Here is a 27740-nt window from a genome sequence, read left to right as displayed (position 1 = left end):
TGGCAGCATTCCGTGGGACAGATTTTCAACCCCAAGGCATCTTCAAGTCAATTTTGCCAAAGAACAGAACTGATAAATATGAGAACAAACAAACAAATCAAAACCAAAACAAATAAACAAAAACAAACACACACAAAAAAAAGAAACATATGGCACCACCTAACATTCTAATATACTATTCACTGCAGCCTCCAGCACAGAGTCCGTCTCGACCAATGGCTGGTGGCCATGCTCAGGGGCCAAGGCTTGTCCGTGACTCCGCCCCTGTCCAGACACCTGTAGCTGGGCGGAGCTGGGATGGGCGGAGCTTGGGGAGGGGGAGTGGCTTAGCTGGTAGTGAGGAAGTGGGTGTTGGTGGTGTTGTTGTTGTTGTTGGTGTGGGTTTTGGTGCGGGTGCGGGTGTTGGTGTTGGTGTTGGTACGGGTGTTGGTGGTAGCCACTGCTGATGATCACATTGTTTTTGCCGCACCTCTGGTTCTTCTTCATTTCTAGAATGTTCTGTGCGGTCATGTGACCGCCGCCCTGCTCTGGCCCTCCGCCTGGGTCCTCAAAACCCGGCTGATACTCTGTCCTGTAACCCGAATCTGCTGTGGCGGGATGCCCCATACCCTCCCCTCCTCCCCCTCCTCCCCCTCCTCCTCTTCCCCCGCCCCGGTGTCTCCCCGTGTAGCCGGTGGGGGACCCCAAAGAGGCGGGCGACCCCAAAGAGGCGGGCGACCCGGCGAGGAAAGCTGCTGACTCCACCTGGGGACCGGTGCTTGGGACTGGCAGCTTGGGCATGCAGCAGAAGTCGTCCAAGAATCCGTCTGGGAGAGGCGCCACAAGCAAACACACAAGCAAACACACACAAATAACGCATGGATATGAGTGTAGTACAACAGTGTACAATCAGAGAAAAAGCAATGTCCAGTAACAAGCTCTATCAGGAAAAACGGTTAATGTACAACATGAAGTCATGTCAAGAAAAAAAACGATTCGTTCTCAGAAAGAAAGGGAAAACAGTTCCCAGGGCTATAGTGTCTGCACTTATGCGTCTTCTAATACTGAGTCAAAATGAAACTGAGCAGCATTATACACGAAACCATGACACAACACAACCTAGAGCTGCTGACTCCTCACCTGGGTCGACCAGGACCATGCGTTTGTCCTGCGTCAGGTTGCTTCGCTCCTCTTGATTAAACGTTCTGTCAATCATCACCATCTCAGAAGAGGGACTTGATCGCTGAAAAATAAATAAATTAATACATTAAAAAAAAAACACTGGAGTAAAATATAAATTACTGATCTAGCCAAGAATGGAACTGCATGATTCAAAAACGAAAACAAAAGCCAAAACACTGCCTAAATAGTTTAATACCAACCCAACAGGGAGTGTATACAGTGTTTCCCACAGATTGGAAGGCAATGTGTGGTGGTCGCCCCATGTCTGACGGGGGGGGGGGGGGGGGGGGGGGTGTGCACCCATATTTTCATTGCATCGCTTTTTTATCGCTCTCTTTTCATATAATGTAAATTATGTTTTTAACAAGATGTAAAGCTTGTCTTTATTTGAAGCACACACATTATGTAATTATTTACATTCTATATAATATACTGACATTTCTGGTATTCATAACAGCAAACTTTATGCAGATTATCATAGCCTACTATTCATATTACAACTCCACTTCTTAAATTCAGCTGTCTGGTTGAAGCCTCAAAATATTGTAAACAAAGTAGCAGGCTAAGCTTATCATACTCTACTGATTGGACTGTTCAGTTTCCCCACATGTGTTTAAGTTTCAAGGTAAGCTAATACTTTTTTCTCCTTGGGACAGACCCATTAAGTCTTGGAGTTGAAAATATTGGTATTGAGATGGTCAGTCAACTTGAATGCAATAGTTTTAATCAAATACCTGCAGCATAGCCTACTAATGATGCTAACCGAATTTGACAGTAATTTAGCTAGTTCTGTGCGTCAATGCGTTCACGATTGTGAATGTTTTATTTGGATTAAATATGCATGTCGATGGCGGGTGTCCATTGATCGCGCACGAGAGCCGGCCAAGGAGAATGAGTTTACTTCTACTGTTTGGTAATTTAGTTGCACGCATAGTCTACAAAAGTTGCGGGAGAACTTTATGCTTCTACCCGAGCAGCGTCAGGTTCATCAGTGCGACCACCGACCACGCTTCCAGGGATGATCTTGTTGGTTTTCATGAAGATAGACGCGGTGTGCGCGGAGGGGATGGGCTGTGTGTGCATGTGTGTGTGTATGAGAGAAAGACGCGTGAGTGACAGAGAGGAAGCGCAAGGAAAGGAAATTCAGCTTAACGAATGCTGCGCGTTTTTCAATAGCGTTTCAATAGCGCACAATAAATAAATAAATAACAAATAACGAAACGCAATATGTGGCGGCCGGTGCTGAATCTGTGGCGCACCGCCACAAATTTGTTTATGTGTGGGAAACACTGGTATAGAAACAAAGGTGTTGGACTCTTCTTTTAAGAGGGTATACAACTCACTCTTTTAGAAGAGTACTACTACTCTTCTCACTTAAGTATGATATGGCTTGCTCAGATTATACAACTTCAGCCTGATTTTTGCCACGACACTGTCATAGCCGAAATGTTGAGAATGACTCAAAAGAAGGAATGAGTCTTGTACTGTAACACATTCCACAACAATTTATTGTCTGCAACACGCCCCAACGGAAAGTCTAGCATGTCAGAATTTTGGGGGAATTTCCAACGACTCCCGTGTTGACACTGACACTATGACGACACTTAACTGCACGATGGGCTACATGAGCTTGTATTGTGGCCAATCTCTCGACCAAGACACGGCAAGCATTTCTGGTTTAATGGTCGCATAGTCTGACACGGTCAATCCTAAAAGACAATATTGTGGAAGAATAAAACACAATGGGGCAATTGCTCTGTCGCTAGTTTGGAGTTTAACACGGTTTTAAACTCGGTGGTGACGCAAGAAATCACGTGACGACTTAAGCTCCATTGCTGTGTCATATGCACCTGTGGTTTAACTTGCTGCTGCGTTTTACCTTGATCTCAATTGCTGTGTCTTCAAGGAAATTCAAATCACCCACTAGAGGGCGCATGAAGTGAGTGTTAGTCTAATCTCGGAAAGGACATGGTTTTACTTTAGACTAAACCATAGTTTGCAGGATAGCTAGATGGGTGACAGCGTACGCTCCATAAACCGACACATACACACGCTGTTGGCTAGTTTGGACTTATTACACAGTAGGCTACAATAAAGGCTACAAGATAGCAGTTGCTTAAGTTGGCAAATGCCTAACTAAAAATGTACAAAGAACGAGTAGGCCTATTCGTAAAATAGCCTAATGCACGGTAGATCGTACTATCAACCCTCGATTATAGTCTTTATTTAGGCTACTTAGGCTGCGCAAAGCATTTATTTGAGGCAGACTTCCAGGCAGGAACTGTTGTTACGTGCGTTTTATTGTGAGACGAGACCAGAGAGACATGCGTTTTGTTAGCGGCACCGGTAGGCTATTAAAAGCAGTAGTTTTCGGTTTAGTTTACTTTTGGACTGTTTGGTGATGTTGCTAAATGTAGAGACTGATGGGCACTGAAATATTATTATATTTAAAGGTTCACTATTAAGTTTCATGTCGTTGAAAGGGATTTCCACACGCTGTTTGTGGGAGGCGCTTTCATTCATTCAATGACTGAATAGAATAGAATAGAATAGAATAGAATAGATAATTGTTGATCCCGTGAGAGAAATTCGTTTCTCTGCATTTAACCCAATTTAATCGAATTTGAACACACACATCCCTCCGGTTACCCCCCTGTGCGCTGTGAAACCTTATTGTGTAACCTAGATTGAGGGTTTATTTTTTTAATTATCGGCAGGCCTACTTATATGAAACATAAAAGGTAGCCTACATTCTCATTTGACCATGCAGTTAACCGAAATGGTTAGTCTCCACAATAAGCCCCTTCTTCAATTTGAGCTGCAGCGACGAGTTATTATGCATAAAGCCGGGCCATCTCGCGGCAACATTGCAAATGCGTTGTTGTCGCAAATCATTTGAGAGTAGAGCTGTAGGCTAGGTGAACATCAGAAACGGCAATTTAAAAAGAATGTTATTAGAATATAGGCCTACCGCACGGCTATGAAGTAGTTCCCTTCTTTTGGTCTTACTACACTTGAATATTAATTCGACAATGTGAATGTAACGGTAAAAACAGCAACGTTGTATCTAAGACAGCGGCAATATAAACGAAAATGATAGTAGCAGTGGTATAAGCGGGATAATCAACTCCGCGCCCTGTGCGTATAGGAAAATAATGCACTTATCGAAGTGTAAAGTCCTTATTAGGCCTACCACTTCGAACGTGCATTATTTTCCTATAAACGCACGGCGCGTCGTTGATTATCCCTTACGTAATATGATTTGAAAACGTCTGCCCCTATCCGACACACTAACATGCATTTCACATGTATTAAAGACAGTTGTGACATTATGTAGGCTATCTATCCTACACCGCACAGATGCATTTTGCCTGGTGTAGGCCTGTTTAGGCTGACAAAATACGTAGTCCCACATCGATTCGTAAAGGCTGGAATGCGCACGGAGCCATGGAATGTGGGTTTAGTGCCCCGCACAATTTGTCCATAGTTGGGCTGAAGTGTGGCGATGAATAGGCTTATTTTTGCTCCTCCGTGTAATTAATTCGTGACAATTGATTGACTGACTGATTTAATGTTATAAATAGCAAAGCCTACTGGATAAGATTTCAGATTCAGATTTCCACAAAAGTAGCCTAGACTATTTAATCGAGATATTTCAACATTATTTGCGTTTTATTAAAATGTAGCCTACTTTACATTTCCAAAGTGTTTTGGCACATTTGTGGCGCATTTAGCCACAAGAGTCATAAAAAGTATCCCGTCAAAATCCTGAAATGCGTTAAGACTGTTGAATTACGACTGCATCTGCTGGGGTAAAACTCGAAACAGCGTACTTCCGGCTTCCAGGCAGTTTAACCCCAGTTTACCTAGGAACCAGCTGATCCTGTCTCGTTTGTGACACAGCAATCACGTTAAACTTCGTGCGCAGCTGCGTGTTAAACTCCAAAACCTCCGTTTTAAGGAACACGGTTTTAAATCGTAGCACAGCTAGCGCAATGCTAACTGACAGAGCAATTGGCCCGACCTGTCTAAGTCATTAGTCACTATATCACATATGACCTCCTCCACCTTCCCCTCCCCTCGTTGTCTGATACAACATAACAGCAACTTTAGGCAAAGACAAATCGTACGACCACTCAGCCAGTACATTAGACCCACCTCAGCCTCCACCATGAGAAGACGCCGGTATTTGTTCACCATGGCTTGAGTTCTCTTCAGAACCTGCGTGGCCACTGCCTCGAACTCCTCATCCACTGTGGAGAGACAAAACAACAAACAATAAACAACTCTCAAGTGAAAAACAAAACAACAACAAACAATAAACAACTCTCAAGTGAAAAACAAAACAACAACAAACAATAAACAACTCTCAAGTGAAAAACAAACAACAAACAATAAACACTACTCAAGTGAAACATACACATCTTGACAAACAAAGGTGCATCCCCGTCTAAATCCAAGTCTGTCCTTTTAGCTCCTATATCTCCGGTTAAGATCAGCCAAATTTGCCATTAGCACCTGCTGTGCACAGAGCTGACACTTAAACCAATATGACGCGCAAACCCTTACCACTTTGCGGAGCTAGTATTAAAAGTAGTGTGTTTACTCTAGCTATAAAAGGATGCTGAAAGCAAATGTCCGTTTCAGCTCGACTGAGTTAAAAATAATTTTGCTCTATGCTTCCAAGACATGCAGTACAGTCATCGGACGACTTTACTCTCAGCTCAGATCAGGGTGCTGACATTTGCTCATGCTGACAACGCCGTCCGCACCTTTAGCGAATTCCTCCTCGTTGGGCAGGGCTCCCTGGAACACGTGGAAGGGCAGCAGTCGGTGCAAGACGTCGTCTAGCGAGGAGAAGGGGGCCAGGTCTGACGCCAAGACTCCAGAGTGGTCCTGTCTTAGTTGCTGCAGGATCCTGAGGCAGACAAAGACAGGACAGGAGTCAAATGATACGTCAAAGGATGCATGTAACTGCATGAGGTTACAATATGCTTTGAATGCTGCAAATAGCATCATTCTCTCTTCCTAGGCGCCGAGCAGGCATTGTGTAATACATTGATGACGCTGTCATTTTATCAATCTGTCTGGGCCGTGTTTCCCAAAACCATTGTTAGCACCTTTGTTGGTTGCAGTGATGGGCAGTAGCTTCACTACTTGTAGCGAAGCTACTAGCTTAGCTACATTTCTCAGTAGCTTGGTGGTAGTGTAGCTATTTTCTGAAGCAGATAGCTTTTCAGTAGCTTAGCTGTTTTTTTTGACCATGTAGTGCTGTAGCTTTTACAGAAGCTACATTTTCCAGAGCATTTGTGGAGCTCACAAGTTTAATATTGCTTGTGGTAAAAATAAACTGAATGGGTAGGCCTAATTGTACTTTTAAACTTAGCATCAACATTTCAGCCAAGTGGAATGAAACTGGGAGGTGAAGCTTATAGAGGCGAAAACCCACCCAACAATGAAGTACTTAGAATATAGAGTTCAGAGCTTAAGTTTATCCTGCAAACGTAAGAAATGGGCTAATCTAATTTGGACCACATATGCACACTCACTCAGTATAGGCCCTACCTTCCTTTCACTACATGGAGCCTGTTTTTCTCAAATTGATTTTGGTTATTGTTTTTTAAATGAACATATGTTATAGCTCACATGTGTACACCAAGATAATTAAGTTACTGTATCTTGTATGCTGAATTATGTTGGCTGGGTCATTGCCATATCACTGACATGTCATGAAGAAGTTCACTTTATTGGTTTATGTTCATTGTTTTGTAAATTACAAAGTAGCTTCTGATGTAGTAAGCTACTTTTGTGAAATTTATGTAACTTAGCTTGCTACATTTTGTCTTTAGGTAGCTTTTGTGTAGCTAAGCTTCATTTAATACAGAGTAGCTGGTAGCTTAGCTCACTACATTTTCTAAGTAGCTTGCCCATCACTGGTTGGTTGCAAAGCAATTTCCCATCGCTAACCAACTAGCCTAACAGGTTAGCAACTAAGCTATGGTTTTGGGAAACGCGCCTCTGAATGGAACACAATGATGCTTCAGAATCAGAACATGTTGCTGACTCACATTCCTCCTCTCGTGAGCTGTTGAGGTGCTGGCCTCTTCTGCAGGTTGAGCTGAACAGGCAGAAAAAAGGGCACAACGCCAATGATGAGTATCAGTGAATGTGATGTGACTCATGGGGCCACACAGCTTTGCTTCTGCTAACAGAGTAAACAGCTGGGTGTCCATCTCCCCGTCGGGGAATCGAGCATCTCCCCGTCGGTTCGATTCCCCCTCAGCCTTTCTTGAATTTCCCCTTGGGGATCAATAAAGTATCTATCTATCTATCCAATCCAGCCCCATATTTCATGCCACTATTGGTTCAAAACGTGGAGATGATATGGGCAACAGAAAAATAAAAATGTTTTTCAAATCCTACTAATATTAATAACTAATAATAATTTACGCCAATCAAGAGTTTCTCTCACCCCTGCCATATAAATTTCACTGATTTCTGAACAGGAAAGCATTTCCTTTTTGAAAAGGACAAAATCTCTATCACACAATGGCTGGATGGAAACCAACAGCTAATGTAATTTCATTCCTGATCTCTCACCTGTGTGGTGCCCAGGCAGGGAGTCTCCTGCTTGATGGAGGGCCCTGTTTTCGCAGCGGGAAGAGAATTGCAAGAGAATGTGTACAGAGAACGACAAGGGGAACCACCGCACACAAACAAGCCACTCTCTGTGACGCTACGATGCATGAAAGTACTTATTGCGCACGAGTGGGTACACCTACCTTTGGTACCTAGCAAACTGACCAACTGAGGCTGCGCTTTCTGAGCGGTGGAGGGATCCTGGAAGGAAAACAATCATAAAGAGACACTATGAAAAAAAGCACTGGGAAAATTAAACGTGTGACAAAACTGGTTGAGTGAATTCAATAAAATGTGGTTTTAGCCTACAGAATTGGATATGAACATGGTTTTCTGAAGAATTGTGCGCCAATGTTTTTTTTGTCTCCTCCGTATACACAAGAGACGGCCTCACCTGGCTCAGAGGCACAGCCTGCATCTCAAACTGCAGCTCCTGCACGCCGGCATGCGCGGTCCCCGTCGCGTTCTGCGCCACGGGCACCAGGAGGCGCTGTGCCGCGCCCACCGTCACCTGCTGCCGCGTCTGAAGGCCCTGCCCCGACGAGCTGACGAGCGTCAGCCGCGCCTGAGCCGGGGTGACCTGGACGGGTGCGGGACTGGAGGTCGAGCCGGCCGTGACCCCGGTCCAGACTTTGGGAGCGACGCCACCACCGATGCCACCCGACCTTTGGGGGACCTGGGTCACTGTGCCCCCTGCTGCTGCTGCTGTCACCACCCCCTGATTCACGATCAGCTGCCCACCGGCGAAGTTCTGCCCGGCGATAAGCTGGACCGCCCCGGTCTGCGTGGGCAAGATGGAGTACGTGGTGGTGATCGTGGCGGTCGGGTCCACCTGCTGCGCGTGGGTTTGCAACACCTGTCCGTTCACCGCCTGGAAGCTCTGCACAGACGACCCGGGCGCGAGCGAGAGGGAGTTCGGCAACAGGAACTGCCCTGCGGACACACCCGCCTGATGCTGCTGCTGCTGCTGCTGCTGCTGCTGCTGACCTTGCTGACCGAGGGCTGAGTGAACCACAATGTTGCTGGCTTGCACCTTCATCTGCTGAGGCGCCTGTGGGGAACCGCTGGCCGTATACACCCCGCTTGCGGGGTTGACCGGGGCAGTGGCGCTGGGCTGGAGGCCCAGGTTGCTAATGTTATACACAGTCTGACCTCCCTGCTGCAAGGGTTTGGGCTGAATGGGTCTTACCAGTGTCTGAGGACCATGCCCCCTCTGGATGATAATGTTCTGGACAGGTATGGAGCCCTTGAAGGGCATCGAGACCTGGCCGGTGGCCGTCGGGGCGAACACTTCCCCCTGGCTGCTGGTGCCTGTCACTGCGTTCGCAGTAGGCCTCAGAAGTATCTGCGGGCGCTCCAGGCTGTTGATGGCCATCATGGAGGGCGTGCTGCCGTTGAAGGACCCCAGCACTTGGATGTGGCCCGTGGGGCCGTTTGGCATTGGCATCTGGGGGACTTGCTGGATGAAAGCCTGAGGTTGAGCCCCGCCGAGGGGCAGTGGGGCAACTACCCCTGCCCCCGCCACGCCACCGAATCCCCCCGAGACCAGCTGCGGGGGGAAGGTGGCAGCGGCGGCAGCAGTGACGCCCGCGGTGGCGGCGGTGGGTGCGAGTGCCGGCTGAGAGTCCAGGAGAGCCTCCTGTGCCAACGTCTGCTCGGTGATGTCCGCCTCCAATAGGGACTTCTGGAGGATGTCGAAGGGTTGGTCCTCGCCGCCGAGGTCGACCCCGCCGGGCGACGCTTCCGCGCCCAGCTCATCCTCGATGAACTGCAGGCTGTTGGAGAGCTGCAAGCCCGCCTCGCTGGCATCGCCGAACTCCCCCAGATGATTTGTGTTGTCCTTGAGACCAGCACTGGATCCACCCTAGACGTGCAGAGATAAGAATAAAAGGATAGAAGAAGAATAGAAACTTTAATAACAATAATAATAAGAAGAACTGCAGAATAAGATCAATCATTCCTGTAGAATAATATGTTAGTATAAAATGTTTTTGTAGCCATTTTGGAATTCTGGGATTATTCAGCCATTTTGGAATTTTGTGAGTAAAAGCAAAGGCACCTGTACTTACTGAGTTTCCGGTAAAAAAGGAGCTAGAGTTGCCATACGCCGCATTTGTCACATCTTCCTCCTCAATCTGGAGAACAATCAACAATCCATAGAAATCTTAATTTACTAAGCCATTTTACTAACTAAATAAACTACATTTGTGAAATAACCAGGTCCCGCCATCGAACATTTTGACTGACTTATCAGTGTTTTATTATCTATCATCAGACACAACAGTTTCTGCCTGTGTTTAGAGCATGGTTCCAAAGCTTTTCACGCCGACTTAGCTTTAGCTTTTTCGGCCTAATCTCAAATCTCTCTTGTTTATGGGGGAACACGCCCCACAGTTTGAAAACCACACAGTTAAGAGTAAAAGGCCTACTTATTGTGTGTGCCTCTTAGAGTGTAACACTTACCGATTTGTTAGTGGAGCCATGAAGATAGTCATTCAAAGCCTGCACGTCTCTGTCAAAGAAAACCACACATATGTAGCCTGCACAACTTTCCATGTACAACTCATATCTGACTCATTTCAGGAGAAAGCAAAATCCTGAAGACATACTGAGATTATCTTTTATATTTTGTAGCTTTATGGTTACATGGGTCTTAACAAGGACAAAATAACACTTTTCTTAATTCTAGTATCTTCAGACTTTCACTCAATTGTCTTATGGATACATTTCATTCACATTTAAATGACATAGACTTGTATCAACAGCTCCAGAGGAACAGATAGACCTAGGCCTACCCTATGATATCCAGAAGCCGCCGATCATCTTCATCGTCCATGACACCTGTGAAGGGAATTTCACAGCCATCAGCACATAGCAGAAATACATCCACCATCAAAGTTCACGTCACTACAGATTATTATTCATTGTCTGGTTTTCCACAGGGCTTCTACTTCTCACTAACGAAACAAAGGTTGAAAAGTGTAGGCTACCGTCTTTCAAGCGACGATATGCTCTGACAGAAGACTTAAATCCACATTAGTGTTAATATGAGAAATAGCTATTTGACAGTTTCCTTTATGACCCTTGGACTCCAGTCCTGCACTAATAGGCTAACAATAATACCACTGAATTTTCAGTTTTTGTTCAGCAGAATTTATTCAGGTGGCCATTCTGTGCTTTGAGTAGGGGTCAAAAAACACTCTGAACATGAATGTATAGACTGTATATTTTTGTTTGGTGCTATTAGACTGAGCTGTAGTTGTGTGTTTGAAAAAAAATCTCAGATATCCAGATACTCCCATGAAGTGACAAATGGATTTGACACAGACAGCTGGGGTAAGCCCATTAAACCAGTAGATAGAATTGTGCAGTCTCTGAGCCACAGAGAAATAGGACACCCGATGATCAGTCACGGAACAGGAAAAACTGGATTTGTTGTTGTGTGGTTGTGAGAACAAAGAAGGATAGGTGATTCAGAAACGTATGAATTAAGTGTTGCACTTGATGCAAATTCTCATTAGTTCAAGCAGGTTGCTGAGGGGGACAAGTTGCACTTTCAAATAAACCCACTTGTATCAATGTATGATGGTAACTGTAAAATGTTACTTTGTCAAGGGATCCTACATTCGGACAGTAAAACTGGTAACTCGAACTTCATTGCTTTGGTGCAAACTGGACAGACACGTCTAGTCTCTGTCCCTTCCCTGAATGCAAGCTTGCGGTGTCAAAATGGCGGCTGTTGTTTCGACACTGCGCCACTCACTTTGACTGAACATAGCTGACAAAGAAAAGGGGCATTTGACGTTAGACGGTTAAAAAATACTCCATTTCCAAATTAGGCTGGATAAATCCAACGCTACATTTAAGTAAAATCTTATGGATGTACCGTGGTGAGGCAAATATTGTGTTTGGATGTTGGTAGGTAAAGTTGATGTATGGCTATCAGCTTAAATTATGTTCACATTGAGAATGCAGACTTATCCCCGAAAGCTATTTATTTGTTATTGAAAACAACAAATACATATTTGTTTAATATAACCCATACTTGACATCTGGTAGCCTAACTAGGATAGGGGGCATAGTAAAGATGTGCAATAATGTGGCTAAATCTGATTAGCCGAGTATTTTATGTTTCTGACGCTAGCCAGCGAAAATGCTTTGTTTGGCAGGCAATAACGTCCGTGAAACCCTATCTTATATTGTATATGGTGAAACCCAGCTACGATCTTACTGTAAATAAATCACATTTCACTTTCTTGGTTGCAATAAAACCAAACACCATTGTAGCATCTCTTTATTCAGCAAAACAAGTATCAGAAACAGAACATGTTTGCACTCCGTTGGCTAACACCATGTTTTCTTTTGGTTCGATGCACTGCAATGCAGACAAATGTCTCTTTCACGTTCGGTTTTTATAGAAGTAGACTTCGAGTCCAGGTGGCACAATTAATGGTTATTAAAATTAGGCAATCTTTGTTTAAAATATATATCAAGGTCAGCAACACGAATTGGCCCAGAGTAGGTTAACGTTACAACATATTCATGACTGGCTAACTAGCTGTAAGCTAGCCATTTTAACAGTGTTTTTTTCCGCGTGCAAACGTTAACTTATCTGTTAAGATGGTACGGTGTTACACAAATAAAAAGGGAGGTGGATACAAATTTTCCTTTCCTTCCCCTCTTAAGCTGATGATCAGAGGGGGCGGAAAAGTAGACGTAGCAACCCTCAAAAACTAATTTAAAATGCGGTTCGTGAGAAGAGGATTCAGTTTGTTTCGACATTACAAACGCTTCCGTTATAGTCAACTCGTTCTCAATAGTTTGAAGAACAGGGCAAGCATCAAATATGCTGCTTTCCCCTTCATGGAAATACAGCTTGCGATTTTACATCCAAAAATAGACCAAATCGACAGACAATGATTATCGCATGCGAGTACAGTGTGTAACGTTAGCTAGCAGCCTCGTATAGATTGTCGCTGACGCGGTCTCTTTTTCTAGAGAGGTGGACGTGGGGTTTCAGAAGCTACCATTTGTCTTCTGTTTAGCTCATCTGGCGGGATGGAAAACGTCACATTTCTCTAGAGTCGCGGAACAGATGAATTCCGACGTTGTCGTTAACGAAAAGAACCTGACGCTTAGGAAAAGCAGCTTAGCTGGCTAACGGGGTTAAGCTAGCGTTCCTCCGTGAACAGTGGCCTTCTCGACGAGCTAGCAACGGTGTCGTTTCCCCACCTATTTCAAAACGGGTTGAATTCGCCGACGGACCTTGCGAACTAAACCGTGTGGAACCATAAATATTTATTCCCATTTGCATAACATAAAGACGACTGAAAAAGAGGCAAACCCATACTCCTGTCTCACTCCTCTTGAAACCCAATATCTCCATTTGGCAACTTTTAATTTGCTCCCCCTCCTCCTCCTCCTCCTCCTTCTTCTCCCTCTCCCACTCATATATTTTTCTCACTGTCCTTGTTCTGTCTCAGATAGATTTTTCTCTCCACGCTCGCTCTCTTCCCTCCCCGAAGGAAGGGGAGGAAGGAGGTTGTGTGTGTTTTTTCCTTGAAATTTTTATCACAAAATTATAATACACTCAAAGGGAAACTCACCGTCATGAAAAAGCAGTGCCTTGTCAACGGGGTTTCCTCGCCATCTCTGCACGGGCCGTTAGGGCAGTGTCGCTCCAGCAGAAGGCAGCATCTGCAGCTCTTGGGAAACTACAAGTATCCACACATAACAGAATTGTCTAAGGACCACACGGTAGCTCTCCTCAGAATACGAGTTCCATCACTGCATGGCATACATAGGACTTCTTAAATATGGTCGGTAGATACTTAATAAAATAAATTAAAGTGGTTTCCTATCTCCATAACTTAATTAACTTATCCAACTGTAAACAAAACAACCACCCAACCATAGGGGGCGGGGTACTGAACAAACTCGACCACACCTAGTTACCTACAGGGATTTTCTGACATCTCAAGGGAAACAAGGAATCTTGTGTTCATAAAGTGAAAGTCCTTGACATAAGTTACATAAATTACATGTCATATAGAATTGCTGAATGCCTTATGTAGGCTATTCAGTTGTCAAATGTGAAAACACTTCAACACTATGTTTCATAGTTTGCTTGAATAGCCTACACACACACACACACACACACACACACACACACACACACACACACACACACACACACACACACAAAATATGCTTGTTTACCAATCTCCAAATGCAGACAACTGCACAAATACAATACACAAAACAAATGTTCGTTTACTTTATTTAATACATAATACAGTTCATTTTGTAGCTTTAGTACAATGTAGATGTAATGCATTGAAGAAAACATGATTGCAGTTACACTTTGTAGGCTACTCAGACATTGGACTTTGCTCTTACAGCCTTTATGGGGGAAATCAGACAGACACAGTTACCTCACACATAGGCTACACACGCACATTGCATTGCACAATATCTGTGTCGCAAATCATCAACACAAATGGCCATTCAATTTTCAATCTATGACAGGGGTGTGGTGCTGTACGAGTTTCTTTAACAGCAGCGGCAACCGGATGTTATGTATGCAATCCACCAATTAAAACACAGTATACTCAAACGGCGCGTCCCACTGACGAATAAGAAATTGTTTTATTCAAGCGCTCTTATTATTCATGTACACACTTCCTGTTGTAGCATATCAGCAGCCGAACGATATCTCTTGCTATGGAGACCGGTACATGTCATGAAAATGATGCTCAAAAAACAGGTGAAACTATCAAGATTCCTGAACGCCTATTGAAGAGAGATCAGGCAAGGTTGGAGGAGGCAGAACGACGTAAAGACGTCAAGGAAAGCCAGGCAGTGACTGAGGAAAAGAGTGATTTTTTCTCCACCACGTTTCAGTCTGAGAAGGCATCCATCGAAGAGTTGCTATCCAACTGCACCGAGACAAACCGAGAAAATGCTACGCAGGTTTTGGAAGAGGCAACGGTCAAAATGCAACAACTGCAAAAATTCCTGAACGACAGCCTGATGTTTCTAACACCTTACGAACTCAGACAGGCCCAAGCAACCTTACAAGCACTCCAGAGCTCCATAACAGACAAAAGAGAGGACGTTTTGCCAAAAAAGAAGTTTGCCTTTAAATCTCGTAACGTAAAGAGTAAAACTCCATCATCCTCTATTGCGGAGTTACCCAAGTCAACCAGCAAAATCGATACAGTCGAAAAAGTCACTGTGAATCAAGCACAGTGCGGTTTCTCCCACCTCGATTCTCAAGTTGTGATAAAGAGCGCGGACGAAATCCAGCAGCGGGACGTGCTGCTATCCCACCTGACGAACTGCAAGGTGAGACTGCTCGGCTCACCGAGCACTCTGCATATTAAACATGTTCGTGACTGTGAGATCTTGTGCGGGCCGGTGTCGAGCTCGGTGTTCGTGGATCAGTGCACGGGCAGCACCCTCGTCTTCCCTTGCCAGCAGCTGAGAACCCACAACACTAAGGACACTCGGATCTACCTTCACGTCACGAGTCGTGCCATCATTGAGGACTGTCAAGGAGTCAGTTTCGCTCCCTTCAATTGGACATACTCTAACTTGGATGCTGATTTTGCCCTGTCTGGACTGGACCCGAATAGAAATAACTGGGATCAGGTCGATGATTTCAACTGGCTCGCAGCTGGTACCCAATCCCCAAATTGGACTGTCATTCCTGAATGTGATCGGAAAACCAGCTGGGATGAGTTAATTCCTTCTGCTGAGTAAATGTTTGTCAGTAGCCTATTTGCTTGTAAACAAAGATGAATATAGGAGCATTCATGCACTTGCACGCCCTGTGTCCTCAACAATACAGCCTTATAGTGAAATAAAAAAGAAAAAAAACATGCACTTTAATTGTCATAGTATTCAAATGCTAATTTCTGCTCCAGGCAGAATGTGCGTCCAAATAATCAAAACATGATCAAAATAAACCCATCTGTTAAGCTAGCAGCCTCTTTTCTCATTTACACAGGATCCACATTTCTAAAGAAGACACTTCAGCACATGAATCAAGTACAATTTTGGAAGCTCAAAACCAAAACGTCCTTTTGAATGTCAGCAAAAAAATCAGCTATGTCTTAAGCAGGTAAAAGATTATGAGATACTACATAAAATACACATTACATTTTTTAGTAGTAGGGGGTAAAGGTTTTTGGTAACAATTACAATATTGTGTGATGTGGACTACGTTATACTACTACATTATAACATTCTACTTTAGTTTATTGTCAATTATATGTGTAGGTACACTGTAACAAGGATATGTCCTTTCAGTAAATCAGGTTTCTATGGCCAAGAACTTGCGTATACAAGAAATGTGCATTATTTGTATTTATCCCATCTGTGAATTAGTGAACACACGCAGCACACAGTGAACACACTATGAGTTGAAGCACACACTAACCCGGAGTAGTGAGCTGCCTTGCTACAGCGGCGCTCTCGGAGCAGTGAGGGGTTAGGTGCCTTGCTCAGGCCTGGGGGACTTCAGAGCAGTGCTCAACCACTTCCCCCACCCACATTTGTCGGACTGGTCGGGGATAATGTGATATGCATGACAAGTTTCCTGAATGTGCCATTCTAATCAGAGTCAGAATGTCATGAATACCAACAGTATACCAACAATACCACATGAATACAAACAATACAGTATATTCAGTGCAGACTAGTTACTTCAGAGATAGATAGATAGATACTGTATTGATGCCCAAGGGAAATTCAAGGGAAAGTGAAAGGGGCTGGAAGCTCTTGGTTGTAAACCGTAGGTTCTATCCACATATCGGGCGCTCTTGGACAATGGGATCGGGATCAGATAAGGAAAAGCAATCCAGGCATTCTAGGAATGGTGACGGAGGAAGGTATTAAAAAGCCTTAATTTGTTACTGGCTAATCCATAGGAAAAAACGGCAAATTGTTTCGACCACACTTGGTCTTCATCAGGGCATGTACACATTACAGTTAGAGTGACTTAGATCAGATTTAACCTGCACTGACCGTTCACCTGAACACATCTGTAGGACTATCCCTATTCCGATGACACACACATCCTTTTCATCCTGTGTAAGACATAGCTGATTTTATTTTATTGTTCATACTTATTGCTAGTCGCTAGACTTTAACCCTGCACGGTTGCATTGTTGGACTACCTCCGTGACACACACCTCATACTGAATCACAGGGTCAGTCCCTGCCCCGTCACTGCAAGCGCCTCGTGCTTTTACTGTACATCCTCGGCGTGGATTCTTTTTAGTCATGTGGGTTTGTTATTATATCATCCTGTTTACATTGTAGTATGTGTTGTGTGTGTGTGGTGTCTTGAGCTACTGGGACCTTGAATTTCCTCTTTTTGGATCAATAAAGTATCTCTATCTATCTATCTATCTATCTTATCTATCGATCTATCTATCTATTTTTTTTTTTTTATGTATTGCCAAGGATGGCAAGTCATGGGGGATAGACAGAGTCTTGAGGGACACATTTACAACACAGGACAGGCATCCTACAGTGTTCACAACCACCTCCAGCACGACTGCACGAGGTGCAGTGCTGACTCATTAGCTGTCAGATTATTACCTGTTAACTAAACACTTGTGTGGAGGCTGACATTTAACACTGTAGAAATGTCACCTGTTACCAAGCATAATCTAAAGGTCTCTGGTATATGGGTCACTGTGCTATCATGCTTAGGTCATCCCAGCATGCATGTTTGTGGTCAGTTATTTCCTATACAGCAAGCATATAGCTTTAACTTCAAATCACCTTGGCAGGATTTGCCTCTTGGTGAGTTGACTTTGCGCTGCGTTTGTTGACTTTTGCCGCTGTGGACCTCTGCCCTATAGGTGTGCCTGGGGATCCCCGCCTTTGGAGCGGAAGTACTGATCTCACATTAAGCACCGAGGACTGGGTCCATTGGGTCCTTGCACTTTTCCTTAAGAGACGTGAGCTGAGTCATGTGACTCGAGGGGCCAATCAGACGTCATGCCAAGGGCTTAGTTCAAAAGGCTCATCAGCTGGCCAAGGGATTTCACCCAAATGGGATAACACTGATTAGCATGGGTTTAGGATGACGTATACTGCAACCTGGAGTTTAATCATTTGGATCTACCGCCGCCGTCCTCCCTATGCAGGAAAAGGTGCGTCGTGATTGATGACAGCACCTGTCCGGTTGCTGGCCTTAATACTGAATTAATTTCATCTAATTGTAGTGGAGTTTTTTTTTGTAAACATACATTTTCAATCTTGTTGCTCCTCTTTTCAGGCTGGTGTTCACATTTGTGGATTTTTCTGTAGTATGGGTGCACTAAGGAGGTACTCAAGATAACCAACGGGCTTGCTCTTCCCTGGGATGGATCAAGAATCGCCTGTTGAACTGGCACACCTGCACAGTGGGTTGAGGCTGTGCTTGTTCTGACCTTCAGAGGAGCAGAGGCACTGCTTGCTTGTTTTGCACCTTAGAACTGAAGCAAAACTCAACCTCCAGTGCTCACTGTTGAGGAGTGCAATATTTACAAAAAAATAGTTAATTTTGATTTTTTTTTCCTTTTTTCTTTTTTACTTAACATAAACAACAGCCACAATGGCACTGTTTAAGGTGAAGTTTGACCTGGCAAAGCGGGTGAAATTGGCCCAGATGCTATGGCTCTTGTACTGGTTTGCGGTAACAGCTGGTGCACTGGTTTTCGCCATGGGCCTGTTCTTCAAGATCGAGCTTCGGAAGAACAGCGAGCTGATGGACAACAACGAAAGCCACTTTGTGCCGAACCTTCTCATTTTTGTCGGGCTGATCGCCTGCGGCATCAACGCTTTTGGCGGGAAGATCTGCTACGACTCGCTGGACTCCACCAAGTTCGCCAAGTGGAAGTCCATCATGAAACCTTTCCTCGTCTCTTGTGTGGTGTTCAACGTTCTCCTGGTTCTGACCTCCCTGTTCTGCTTCATGATGCGGATCCCCCTGGCGTTCACGCTGGCCGAGGGGCTGAAGAACGGCATGAAGTTCTACAAGGACACCGACACACCTGGACGGTGCTACATGAAGAGGACTCTGGACCAGATGCAGATGGAGTTCAAGTGCTGCGGAAACAACAACTACAAGGACTGGTTCGAGATCCAGTGGGTTAGCAACCGTTACCTTGACTTCAGCGCCAAGGAGGTGAAAGAGTGAGTGGCCACCATCTTGTTTTGTTTGTGATTCGGATCTCTGTTGAATGTTTTCCTTGTTTTTTTTCTCGCTTCCACCATTCATGTGTTGGCGAAAATGTGGAAGCTGAAGTGCACAGAAGGATGGCATCAGTAAGGAAGGATGTTGCAGAACTGTTGTTGGAGCTCTGCTGTGATGTTCTACGTATCATCCTCACTTTGTGATGCGTATTGGTAGTCACTGGCTGATATTTGAGTTTTTACCTTGATGAAGATCTCTGCATTATAAGAACATCATTCCAATGTTGAAGCATGATGTTTTCATGTCTTTGCTTCGATCTCTTGCAGTCAGTGGATCATTTTGAATAAAAATGAGTGTAGAGGTGGGGGATATAGGGAGGTTGGGTTGCACTGTGACCTTTGAGTTACATTTTCTGTAGTGAGAACCTATGAAGTGGATATGGCGTACACTATGGTGAACACAGCAATCTACAGTGTAAGTGCTCCCTTTGCTGACTAAACTGAGGGGTAGCGGCTGATTTCGGGGGTGGTGGTGGTGGGGGGGTCAACGTGCAGTGTAAGTGGTATCAAGCTCGCGAGCCAGTTTGGACTTAGCGGATAATCTTCTTGGATCACATTTCCTCGTCCTTCAAGGCTTACTGTCCCTTCCAATCATGCCAAGACCCGGGCGATTGGCTGGGAATAGACCCGAGAGTGGCTGTCGCGGCCCATCGAGTCATGGTGATGATGGGTCGACTTATTAGTACTTCTGTGTTATGAAGATCAGCCAACCATCTATTCCTAAGGGGTCCTTTCCTACGTCCAAAGGATCATTTGTGAAGATGTGGTCTGGAGGGAGGCAAATTGGCCGTTTGAAATGGTTTGGTCATTACTGTATGCAGAAATTTGTTTGTTGTGACAATCGGAAAATTTGTGTAAAATCAATGTATTTTATTTTAATCATTCTTCACTGTAATGGGTGACATACTGTATGTGAGTTTCACTACGAGGTTTTACAATGAAAACCATCTGTGAACAACAAAGTGAGAATGGGTTGATTCAGACCGAAGTTGCGAAATGGCAAGTTCAGCTATTCTTTATCTCTTGATATATGACAACTGCAAGTGCCATGTGTTGACAAAACGCCTCCAGAAACCACCAGCGTTAGACGCTGAGCTCAATAACAAAACAGGAAAAGTCATAAGGCCGTGAGCATTCGTCTCACCACTCATCTCCAGGGGGTGAATACTTAAACCCGATTTAGAGTTGCCCTGCTAGCGTCAATCATGCTTTCTCTCTGGGTGCTAAAAAGATAAGCCACAAAAGGTAATCCTTGATTACCCTATGATACTAAGATGTAGGCTGCATAAACATGAGTCATTGCGGTGATGCCCATTGACACCAAGATCTCTCATTCTATTGGTCAACTGGTCGTCAGTGTTGTGTTAGCTCAGATACAATGATGCATAAGTTCCTTTGCACACTCCGGCAAATGTCTCTCTGTTGACAGCTGTGATTTCAGACACACCAAATAGAATCAAATACAATCTACACATTGTGTGTTTCAAAGAGACTTCATATCATTCCATAGCTTGCCTGGATTACTTAAACATCAAAACCGTATAATCTGTGTGGTTTGGTGAGAAATCCATTCCATTATTTAAGACGGACCTCGTTGTTGGCTCAGCCTGTGATTGAGGACCCCATAGGTAGGCATCGAGTGCAAAGAAGCTTTACACCAATCTGGCCTGGTTGTTTAGACCTCTAGGGAACTGATAATCAAATGAGTTTCACTGACAGTCGGTAAACTCTGCTTAGGGCTTCCAGACGGAACAAAACATCTTTGTTTACCTCAGGTGCTTACAGTGCACTTTGCCCACGCTGCTGCTGAAGCCAATCAGAAGTCTTCATGACTACCCATAATCCCCTTTGGTTTCTCATGAAGCCATAGCTCAGTGTTCTAAGTTGTTTGGGTAGATCTGTAGAACTAGATATATGTTTTGATTTTGTAGGCAAGTGGGAATCAGAAATGGTATTGTCATTTTCCAGTTTTATTTGTCGGTGAAATAGATTAGATTAGAAATAGAAATTATTTAGAGGTTGCTGTGCATACATACATCTTGAGTTATATTGATTGATTGATTGATTGATTGATTGATTGATTGATACTTTATCAATCCTGTACAGAAAATGGCCGGGTTTCCCAGAATTGTTAAGAAGCTCTTAAGTGCTAAGAACATCCTAGAAGCATTCTTAGAACATTCTTACAACGCTCCTAAGAAGTTCTTAGCACTTAAGAGCTTCTTAACAATTCTGGGAAACCCAGGCAATGTCTTTGTTACAGCAGCTATGTACCTACAGATGTATATGCATGTAAATAAGACCCTGACGTGCTCCTCTCTGCTGTCTTTGCCCTCGTCCAGTCGAATCGGCAGCAACGTTGACGGACGTTACCTGATGGACGCCGTGCCCTTCAGCTGTTGCAACCCCAGCTCCCCCCGCCCCTGCATCCAGCTCCAGCTGACCAACAACACCGCCCACTACAGCTACGACCACTACACCGAGGAGCTGAACATCTGGAAGCGCGGCTGCCGCGAGGCTCTGGTGTCCTACTACGGCGGCATGCTCAACACCATCGGGATACTGGTGCTCCTGGTCACCATACTAGAGGTGAGATATGGGGGTTCTATGGCGGCATGCTCAACACCATCGGGATACTGGTGCTCCTGGTCACCATACTAGAGGTGAGATATGGGGGTTCTATGGCGGCATGCTCAACACCATCGGGATACTGGTGCTCCTGGTCACCATACTAGAGGTGAGATACGGGGGTTCAGGTGGAGAGAAGAAGGTGGAGCAGGAAAAAAGGGAGTAGAAAAAAGATAGACACACAGACAGACGGATAGATAGATAGATCTATGCATTTCATATGCATATTGCATAATGAAATTCTAGATAGATAGATAGATACTTTATTGATACCCATGGGGAAATTCCAATTGTAATTCTTACTTTGGAAGAGGGAAGACAATGGATTAGGTTCATGAAGGGCGTTCAGGGAAGGAGTAAGGAGGTTGTATGTATCATGAAGTGGATATAGTCTGTAAGATTAAACTTGTGGAAAAAAAGACACAACAACATTTGTTCCTTGTGAACAGTAGAGATTTTTAAAATTACAATCTTCTATACTTAACTGTTGAATTGAAAATGTCAGATATTGCTACAACATTTTCCCAATTATTTATACCACTTATTCTGCTATACAAGTTGTTGCTCTCAGCCACACATCTGACTATAGCACAACAATCAGCATGTGCTTGTAAACTGTAGATCTATCCAGGATGTAGTGGCTGTTCTTATGCCTTGGCACAGACTGAGACAGGTTGGAGCTAATAGTCGACTGCTGGGTGCCTACAGGTCAAGTCAGATGTTGTGACTTTGCTCCTGCCCGCCATCCGTCGTGTGTTTGTCCCCAGGGTGGCATGTGTGGCAGGCGTAGCCGCACGGGACTTAAGGCTAATTCAATCCGCTAAGACCCGCCTGGCGCCGAGTGCCAACGGCCGCAGCAGACACAGCACTCCTGAGGGGGGAAGCACAAACAGAGCCAATCAGAATTTGCTGTCTCATGATTTAGGATTTATTAGATAGATAGGTAGATAGATAGATAGATAGGTATACTTTATAAATCCCCATGAGGAAATTACAGTGTTTCAGCAGCTATACAAGCACAACATCAACATACATACAAACATACAAACATAGGCTACATAAATTAAATTAAATGATTGGCTTTTATATCCATGCATTCGTTTAGTCTTCACTTCTCTCATAATGCACTGAGGTAGTATTGGGATCCCTTCTGCCAGGTTTAGTTTTTTTTTATCTGTTATTTTACCAGCTGAGTTCCTTTGAGAATTGACATCTCCTTTCTAAGGGAGCACTGGGCTCGCCAAGTGAAAAAAGTATACTAAGGTTTTAGCGTCGATGAAGATAAATCTCCATTCCTGATATATAAGTGAATAATCGTCTGCCTCTCAACATAGATCAGCATTTTAGCCCATCTTGATCAAATTCAGCTAATGTGCTGAGCTAAAGCTTACATTTAACTAAAACCGCTATCTGGAAAATGCCCCTATATGGCCTTAGTCCATGAAGTCCATAAACCATTGTGAAAACAGCAAACAGAATCTGCACAGGTGATCATGTGCAATAGAAACAGAAGGGACCTTGAACCTGAAATAGTCCAGCTTACACAGGTAAGATCCACCAGTGCCGTTGAGGAGCCAGGGAGATCCTGTAGAGTAGGTGTGTGTGTGTGTGTGTGGGGGGGGGGGGGGGGGGGGGGGGTGATGTGTAATCTGGAGAGAGGAGGAGAAACAGCGATAGGTGAGTTGTAGAAGCTAGCCTTCCGCAATACTACTGTACATCCTCTTCTTTTGTAACCTTGTTGTGAATATGTGGGGAAATATCTCATAAATCGTGATTGGATCAATTGCCTTTGTTTTGTATGGGGATATATTTTAAATGTCTCAATAATTTCTAAATATTTTAAATAAATTATAAACAATTAACTTTTTATACTTCACAGTGTCAACCCGTTATCTTTGGTATAGGATTTGATTTATTTTTTAATTCAATAATAAAAAACGTTTCTAGACTTTTAATCAATACAGAACTAAACATATTTCTCAATGAAAAAAACAAAACAAATATTGACCTGTTTTTAAGTATTCATGATATCAAACCTGTGCAACATCAGATCACTTGAAAACTTCTACACCAAGTAAAAATCACTTTCCAGAACTTGTGACTTTTCAGAATAGAGATGTTTTTTATTCTTACATAGTTACTGTCACATACTGTGTACTGTTACTTCTAGTAACTTCTTACTTGCATTGCAACATTGTTCATGCCTTATTGTTCATGAAGCCTGTAGTTTACATGACTTTTTCTTGGTTAGAGAAGTTATCAGACTGTAAGCGTGTGTAGTTTATATGGCTTTGTCTTGGTTAGAAAAGTTATCAAACTACACATGTATGAAAATGATCACTGTAGTTGATATGGTTTTGTCTTGGTCAGAAAAGTTATCGGACAACAAATGGGTAAAAATGACCAACTGCATGTTGTTCCTCCTCCCGACCTGCAGGTGGTAGTAATGGTGGGCCTGCAGTACGTCAACACAGCCATGTCCACTCTGGTCAACCCCGAGGACCCGGAGAGCGAGAGTGAGGGCTGGATCCTGGAGAAGACGGTAAAGGAGACCTTCACTGACATCATGGCCAAGATGAAGGCCATGAGCAAGGGTGGACAGGTGGAAGAAGGGGAGGGGGATCAGGCCGTCGCTACGGTGAGCTGAGCTAGCCCCACCCACCTCGAACTGAGACCACTCCCCTTGTCAAGGGGGGGAATGTGAGATATTTATTGCCTCTCTGATGCAAGCACGCACCCTCCAAACATACTGCATCACACTGACACACTGCAAAAGCCACGTACTAAGGCCAACACCATACTAAGGGATGTCAGGGTAGGGAAGACAAATCATGTACAAAAATAGAATATTTGCCCATAGGTTTATGTAAATTATGATGTATATAGTAGAAGAAAATCTCAGCCATTACATCTCAGCACTTCTCCTGGAGTTTCTACGTAAATGTGTCATTTCATGATCCCAGACACACAAAACCCAGATGATCCCAATTACACACACACACACTTCCAACCCTGCTTATACCTTTTAGAGAGATGCTTAATCAAATTATACTACACGATCCACGACAGATTCATTTTCTAGAGACTTAACTAAGCATGGCAAATTCAAAGAATCACTTTGCATTTGTATTTTTGCTTGTATTTTTTTTTTTTTCTTTCATGCTGTAAATGTACAGTATTTTTATTTCTCGTGTTAAAACATTAACCTTTTTTTATTTGCTTGACCTTTGACTTGATATTTGACCCTGAAACCATACGCTGCTTTGAGTTTAACATCCTGAGTCGGAGCCCAATGATCAATCACATCAGACTGGCAATACGCAGCTTTCAATACAATTCAGACCTCATACCTTTTTTTTCTCTCTCTCGCTATAATGAATTCACATGTCAGCTATGTTTTCACAGTAAGGTCTGCTAATCATTTGGGGAAAAACATGAAGACTCAACCAACATTCTCAACCATGTGTGGTGGGGGGGGTTTCAAGTATCATTCCTTTGTGAAATTTGGCACATTTGGTGAATAATCTGTAATAACTCTTTTATTACGTGTGCAAAATCTCTTACCGATCTGGGCGTATAGCTGACTGATAACTGAACCTTTTTCGATGCATTAGGAGGTGTGAATGTTTACTGTTATGCAGATGAGGCAGAATGCAGATGTGTAGGGTCTTTTTTTTTCGTCATGGGGATGGCCGATTCTCTCTCTGTTTTTCTCCCTTTGCGATGGAGAAGTTTAAGGGAACACTTGTATTTATCCGCCATCTTGGATTGGGTTGTTAGAGATGGGCGTTGGGTTCTGTTAGAAAAAAAGTTTTTTTTTTTTACACACCTCTGAAAGCTTTGCATTTCCCCCACACTGCTCTAAAGGGAACGCCAAGAACACGGGCATCTTGTGATTTGTTTGATTTAAGTCAACTCAACTCACCAAAATGACAAAGCAATACTTCCGAAGACAGCAGCTGAGCAACAGAAACAGAAAGTGTTTTTGTTCTCTCTTTTTGGGCTGTTTTTTGGTCGTTTGTTGTCGTTTATCGTCGTTTGTTGTTCAAACTGCTCCGATGCTGGGTCAAGGCGCAGAGGGCGGGGCTGTCGGACACAGGGACGGAACACCGGGACACGCACGGCACAGCGGAGGAGGACATTTTGATGGTTGGCAGCTAAAACCACCCCCCGACCTCTGCACGTCAGACCCCTAGAGTTCAAGGTTCAAAGGTCATTGAACTGGTTATGGCAAGCAGCACAAGAGAGTCCCCTCGTGTCACGTCATCACACACACGCTGTCCATTCCTAAGAAGCCAGTAACATCTGTCCACCAAAAAATGTAAATAGTGTAGAATTTGGACATATTGTACTTTTTTAACAAACAAAAAAAAAGACGTTGTAATTTCACTGTACAAAAAATATGCATATTATATATTTATTGTTTTTAATATGAAGGACGTGTTTGTGCCGTGTAGGATGTTTTATCTAAATAAACATGAAAATAGTACCAAATACCATAGCTTTGACTGTGTGTGTGTGTGTGTGTGTGTGTGTGTGTGTGTGTGTGTGTGTGTGTGTGTGCGTGCGTGCGTGCGTGCGTGCGTGCGTGCGTGCGTGCGTGTGCGTGTGTGTGTGACGTACAGTATGCTGTCTTTGCTGTTGTAAAGGAAGGAAGATCACAGTGAGAGAGCTTGGACTCTCAGCATGGGGGCCCACTGATCCCATGTGATCAGCTCATTATGGACTTACAGCGTCCACGTCCTGCTTGGCTCATGGATGTTGCCATTGCGCGGGGCAGCTAATGTGAAGTGTGACACTAAGGGTGGACATCATGCAGCTGAGGTCAGACTGGTGGATAGGCCTACACAAAAGTCCCCAAACACGCACACACACACACACACATTTACACACATTTACACACTCTCTCATACATACACACACACACACACACACATATTCATGCATAGTTTTGGTAGTCGTCTGACGTTTAGTGGTACATACACACGACTAGCTTCAAAATCATCCAGTGCTCCCCTGAATGGGCCTCCATGCCTCCATTCCCACCTCAGTGTAGCATTGCGTTTATATCAGGCTTTGTACTGCAACACCCAAAGTTCAAATGGTTTGAACTTTGACACCGTTGCCACAGTGATCTTTCTGAATGTGGCCGGTGACTTTTGACACGTTTGGACAGTTTGGCGTACCGGGACGTATACAATATACGGCGGCACGCCAAGCCTGCGCTGAGAGCTGAGCGTCGCTGCCATTCCTGACCACCTAGGGGTCATGCAGAGGTCACTTCCTCAAGTGTTTGTGTGACATTCCTGAAAGTACTAGCAAGAACGTGCTGATAACATGTCAGTACTTCGAGTGCCACTTAGACACAGAGTCTATGGACAAAGACGGAGAGAGAGAGAGAGAGAGGTGTAGAGAGAGAGAGAGAAGAAAGGAGGCCGACTTTCTTTGGGTATTTTTGTTTGGCCAAAGCACATCAACAGCGGCTCATCTGATAAGGTCGCTAAGCGGCTTTAGCAGCTCACGGCTCAGGTTGCTCGCAGGCAGGTGATCAGCTGATGTTCCCTGGACCGCCGCCACCCCGTGAAGACCAGTCCGACAGACTTCCTGCGAAGGTGGCGATCTGTGGGGAAGTATGTTGGGATGTCTGTTGTTTGCGTCGCTTGTCCCAGTTCTGCTAAAGACAGGAGAGATAAAGACAGACTCAGATGTTTTAGGCCGAACATAACACTGTTTTTCTGTGTAGACGGCCATTTTAGCGTTGGCCCAGGTAAACGAGTGTATGTCGGGGGAAGGGTCAGGGTTGGAGCAAAGTGGGATTTCTTCCTGTCTTAACTGGGATGTCCAGGCAACTCGCACGGAAAGGTCCTTTGGTCAAGTGAGAGTTAACGGACCGTATTTACAGAGACCAAATATAGTAAGCCCCAAAGAACTATTCGGGTAAAAAATATAAAAATAAAAAGACATTTAGCAATTCTGCATTTTAATTGGAGTTATAATGTTTCATGGACATATGCCTAAGATGTTCAATAAACAAATGCCCCAAACCGCAAACTCAGTTC

At 44.1% G+C, this 27740-nt stretch overlaps 3 protein-coding genes across 3 annotated transcripts; 2 read left to right on the top strand and 1 right to left on the bottom strand.

Moving 5' to 3' along the window:
• Positions 1–159: 159 nt before the first annotated feature.
• bicral (BICRA like chromatin remodeling complex associated protein) lies at positions 160–13500 on the bottom strand. Its single transcript, XM_062527002.1, has 12 exons — positions 13407–13500; positions 10596–10641; positions 10264–10312; positions 9870–9935; positions 8195–9664; positions 7944–8001; positions 7762–7805; positions 7230–7279; positions 5934–6079; positions 5320–5414; positions 1120–1222; positions 160–806 (listed from the first exon to the last, which is right to left on the bottom strand). The coding sequence occupies exons 2-12, from the start codon at positions 10634–10636 to the stop codon at positions 160–162; spliced, it is 2769 nt and encodes a 922-aa protein (XP_062382986.1). The 5' UTR covers positions 10637–10641; positions 13407–13500.
• A 973-nt stretch (positions 13501–14473) lies between these two features.
• tbcc (tubulin folding cofactor C) lies at positions 14474–15786 on the top strand. The gene has a single exon (XM_062526722.1). The coding sequence runs from the start codon at positions 14524–14526 to the stop codon at positions 15562–15564; it is 1041 nt and encodes a 346-aa protein (XP_062382706.1). The 5' UTR covers positions 14474–14523; the 3' UTR covers positions 15565–15786.
• Positions 15787–18412: 2626 nt separating this feature from the next.
• Positions 18413–25729, top strand: prph2a (peripherin 2a (retinal degeneration, slow)). The gene is made up of 3 exons (XM_062526721.1): positions 18413–18993; positions 21396–21642; positions 24119–25729. Exons 1-3 carry the CDS (start codon positions 18413–18415, stop codon positions 24326–24328), a joined length of 1038 nt encoding a protein of 345 aa, XP_062382705.1. The 3' UTR covers positions 24329–25729.
• Positions 25730–27740: the final 2011 nt, after the last annotated feature.

This window comes from Sardina pilchardus, chromosome 22 (genome assembly GCF_963854185.1).
Source record: "Sardina pilchardus chromosome 22, fSarPil1.1, whole genome shotgun sequence".
Taxonomy (NCBI): Eukaryota; Metazoa; Chordata; class Actinopteri; order Clupeiformes; family Clupeidae; genus Sardina; species Sardina pilchardus.
Note: the sequence above shows the minus strand (reverse complement) of the source record. Positions and strands in the feature narration are given on the sequence as shown.

Bases quoted from the DNA above. Each gene is read 5' to 3' on its own strand.
- bicral (XM_062527002.1), bottom strand. From the start codon at position 10,636: ATGGACGATGAAGATGATCGGCGGCTTCTGGATATCATAGG. The intron at 7,806-7,943 runs GTAGGTGTACCC...CTGCGAAAACAG, and splicing joins CAGTTTGCTAGGTACCAAAG to GGCCCTCCATCAAGCAGGAG. The intron at 6,080-7,229 runs GTGAGTCAGCAA...TGTCTGCCTCAG, and splicing joins CAGCTCACGAGAGGAGGAAT to GATCCTGCAGCAACTAAGAC.
- prph2a (XM_062526721.1), top strand. From the start codon at position 18,413: ATGGCACTGTTTAAGGTGAAGTTTGACCTGGCAAAGCGGGTGAAATTG. The intron at 18,994-21,395 runs GTGAGTGGCCAC...GCCCTCGTCCAG, and splicing joins AGCGCCAAGGAGGTGAAAGA to TCGAATCGGCAGCAACGTTG. The intron at 21,643-24,118 runs GTGAGATATGGG...CCCGACCTGCAG, and splicing joins TCCTGGTCACCATACTAGAG to GTGGTAGTAATGGTGGGCCT.
- tbcc (XM_062526722.1), top strand. From the start codon at position 14,524: ATGGAGACCGGTACATGTCATGAAAATGATGCTCAAAAAACAGGTGAA.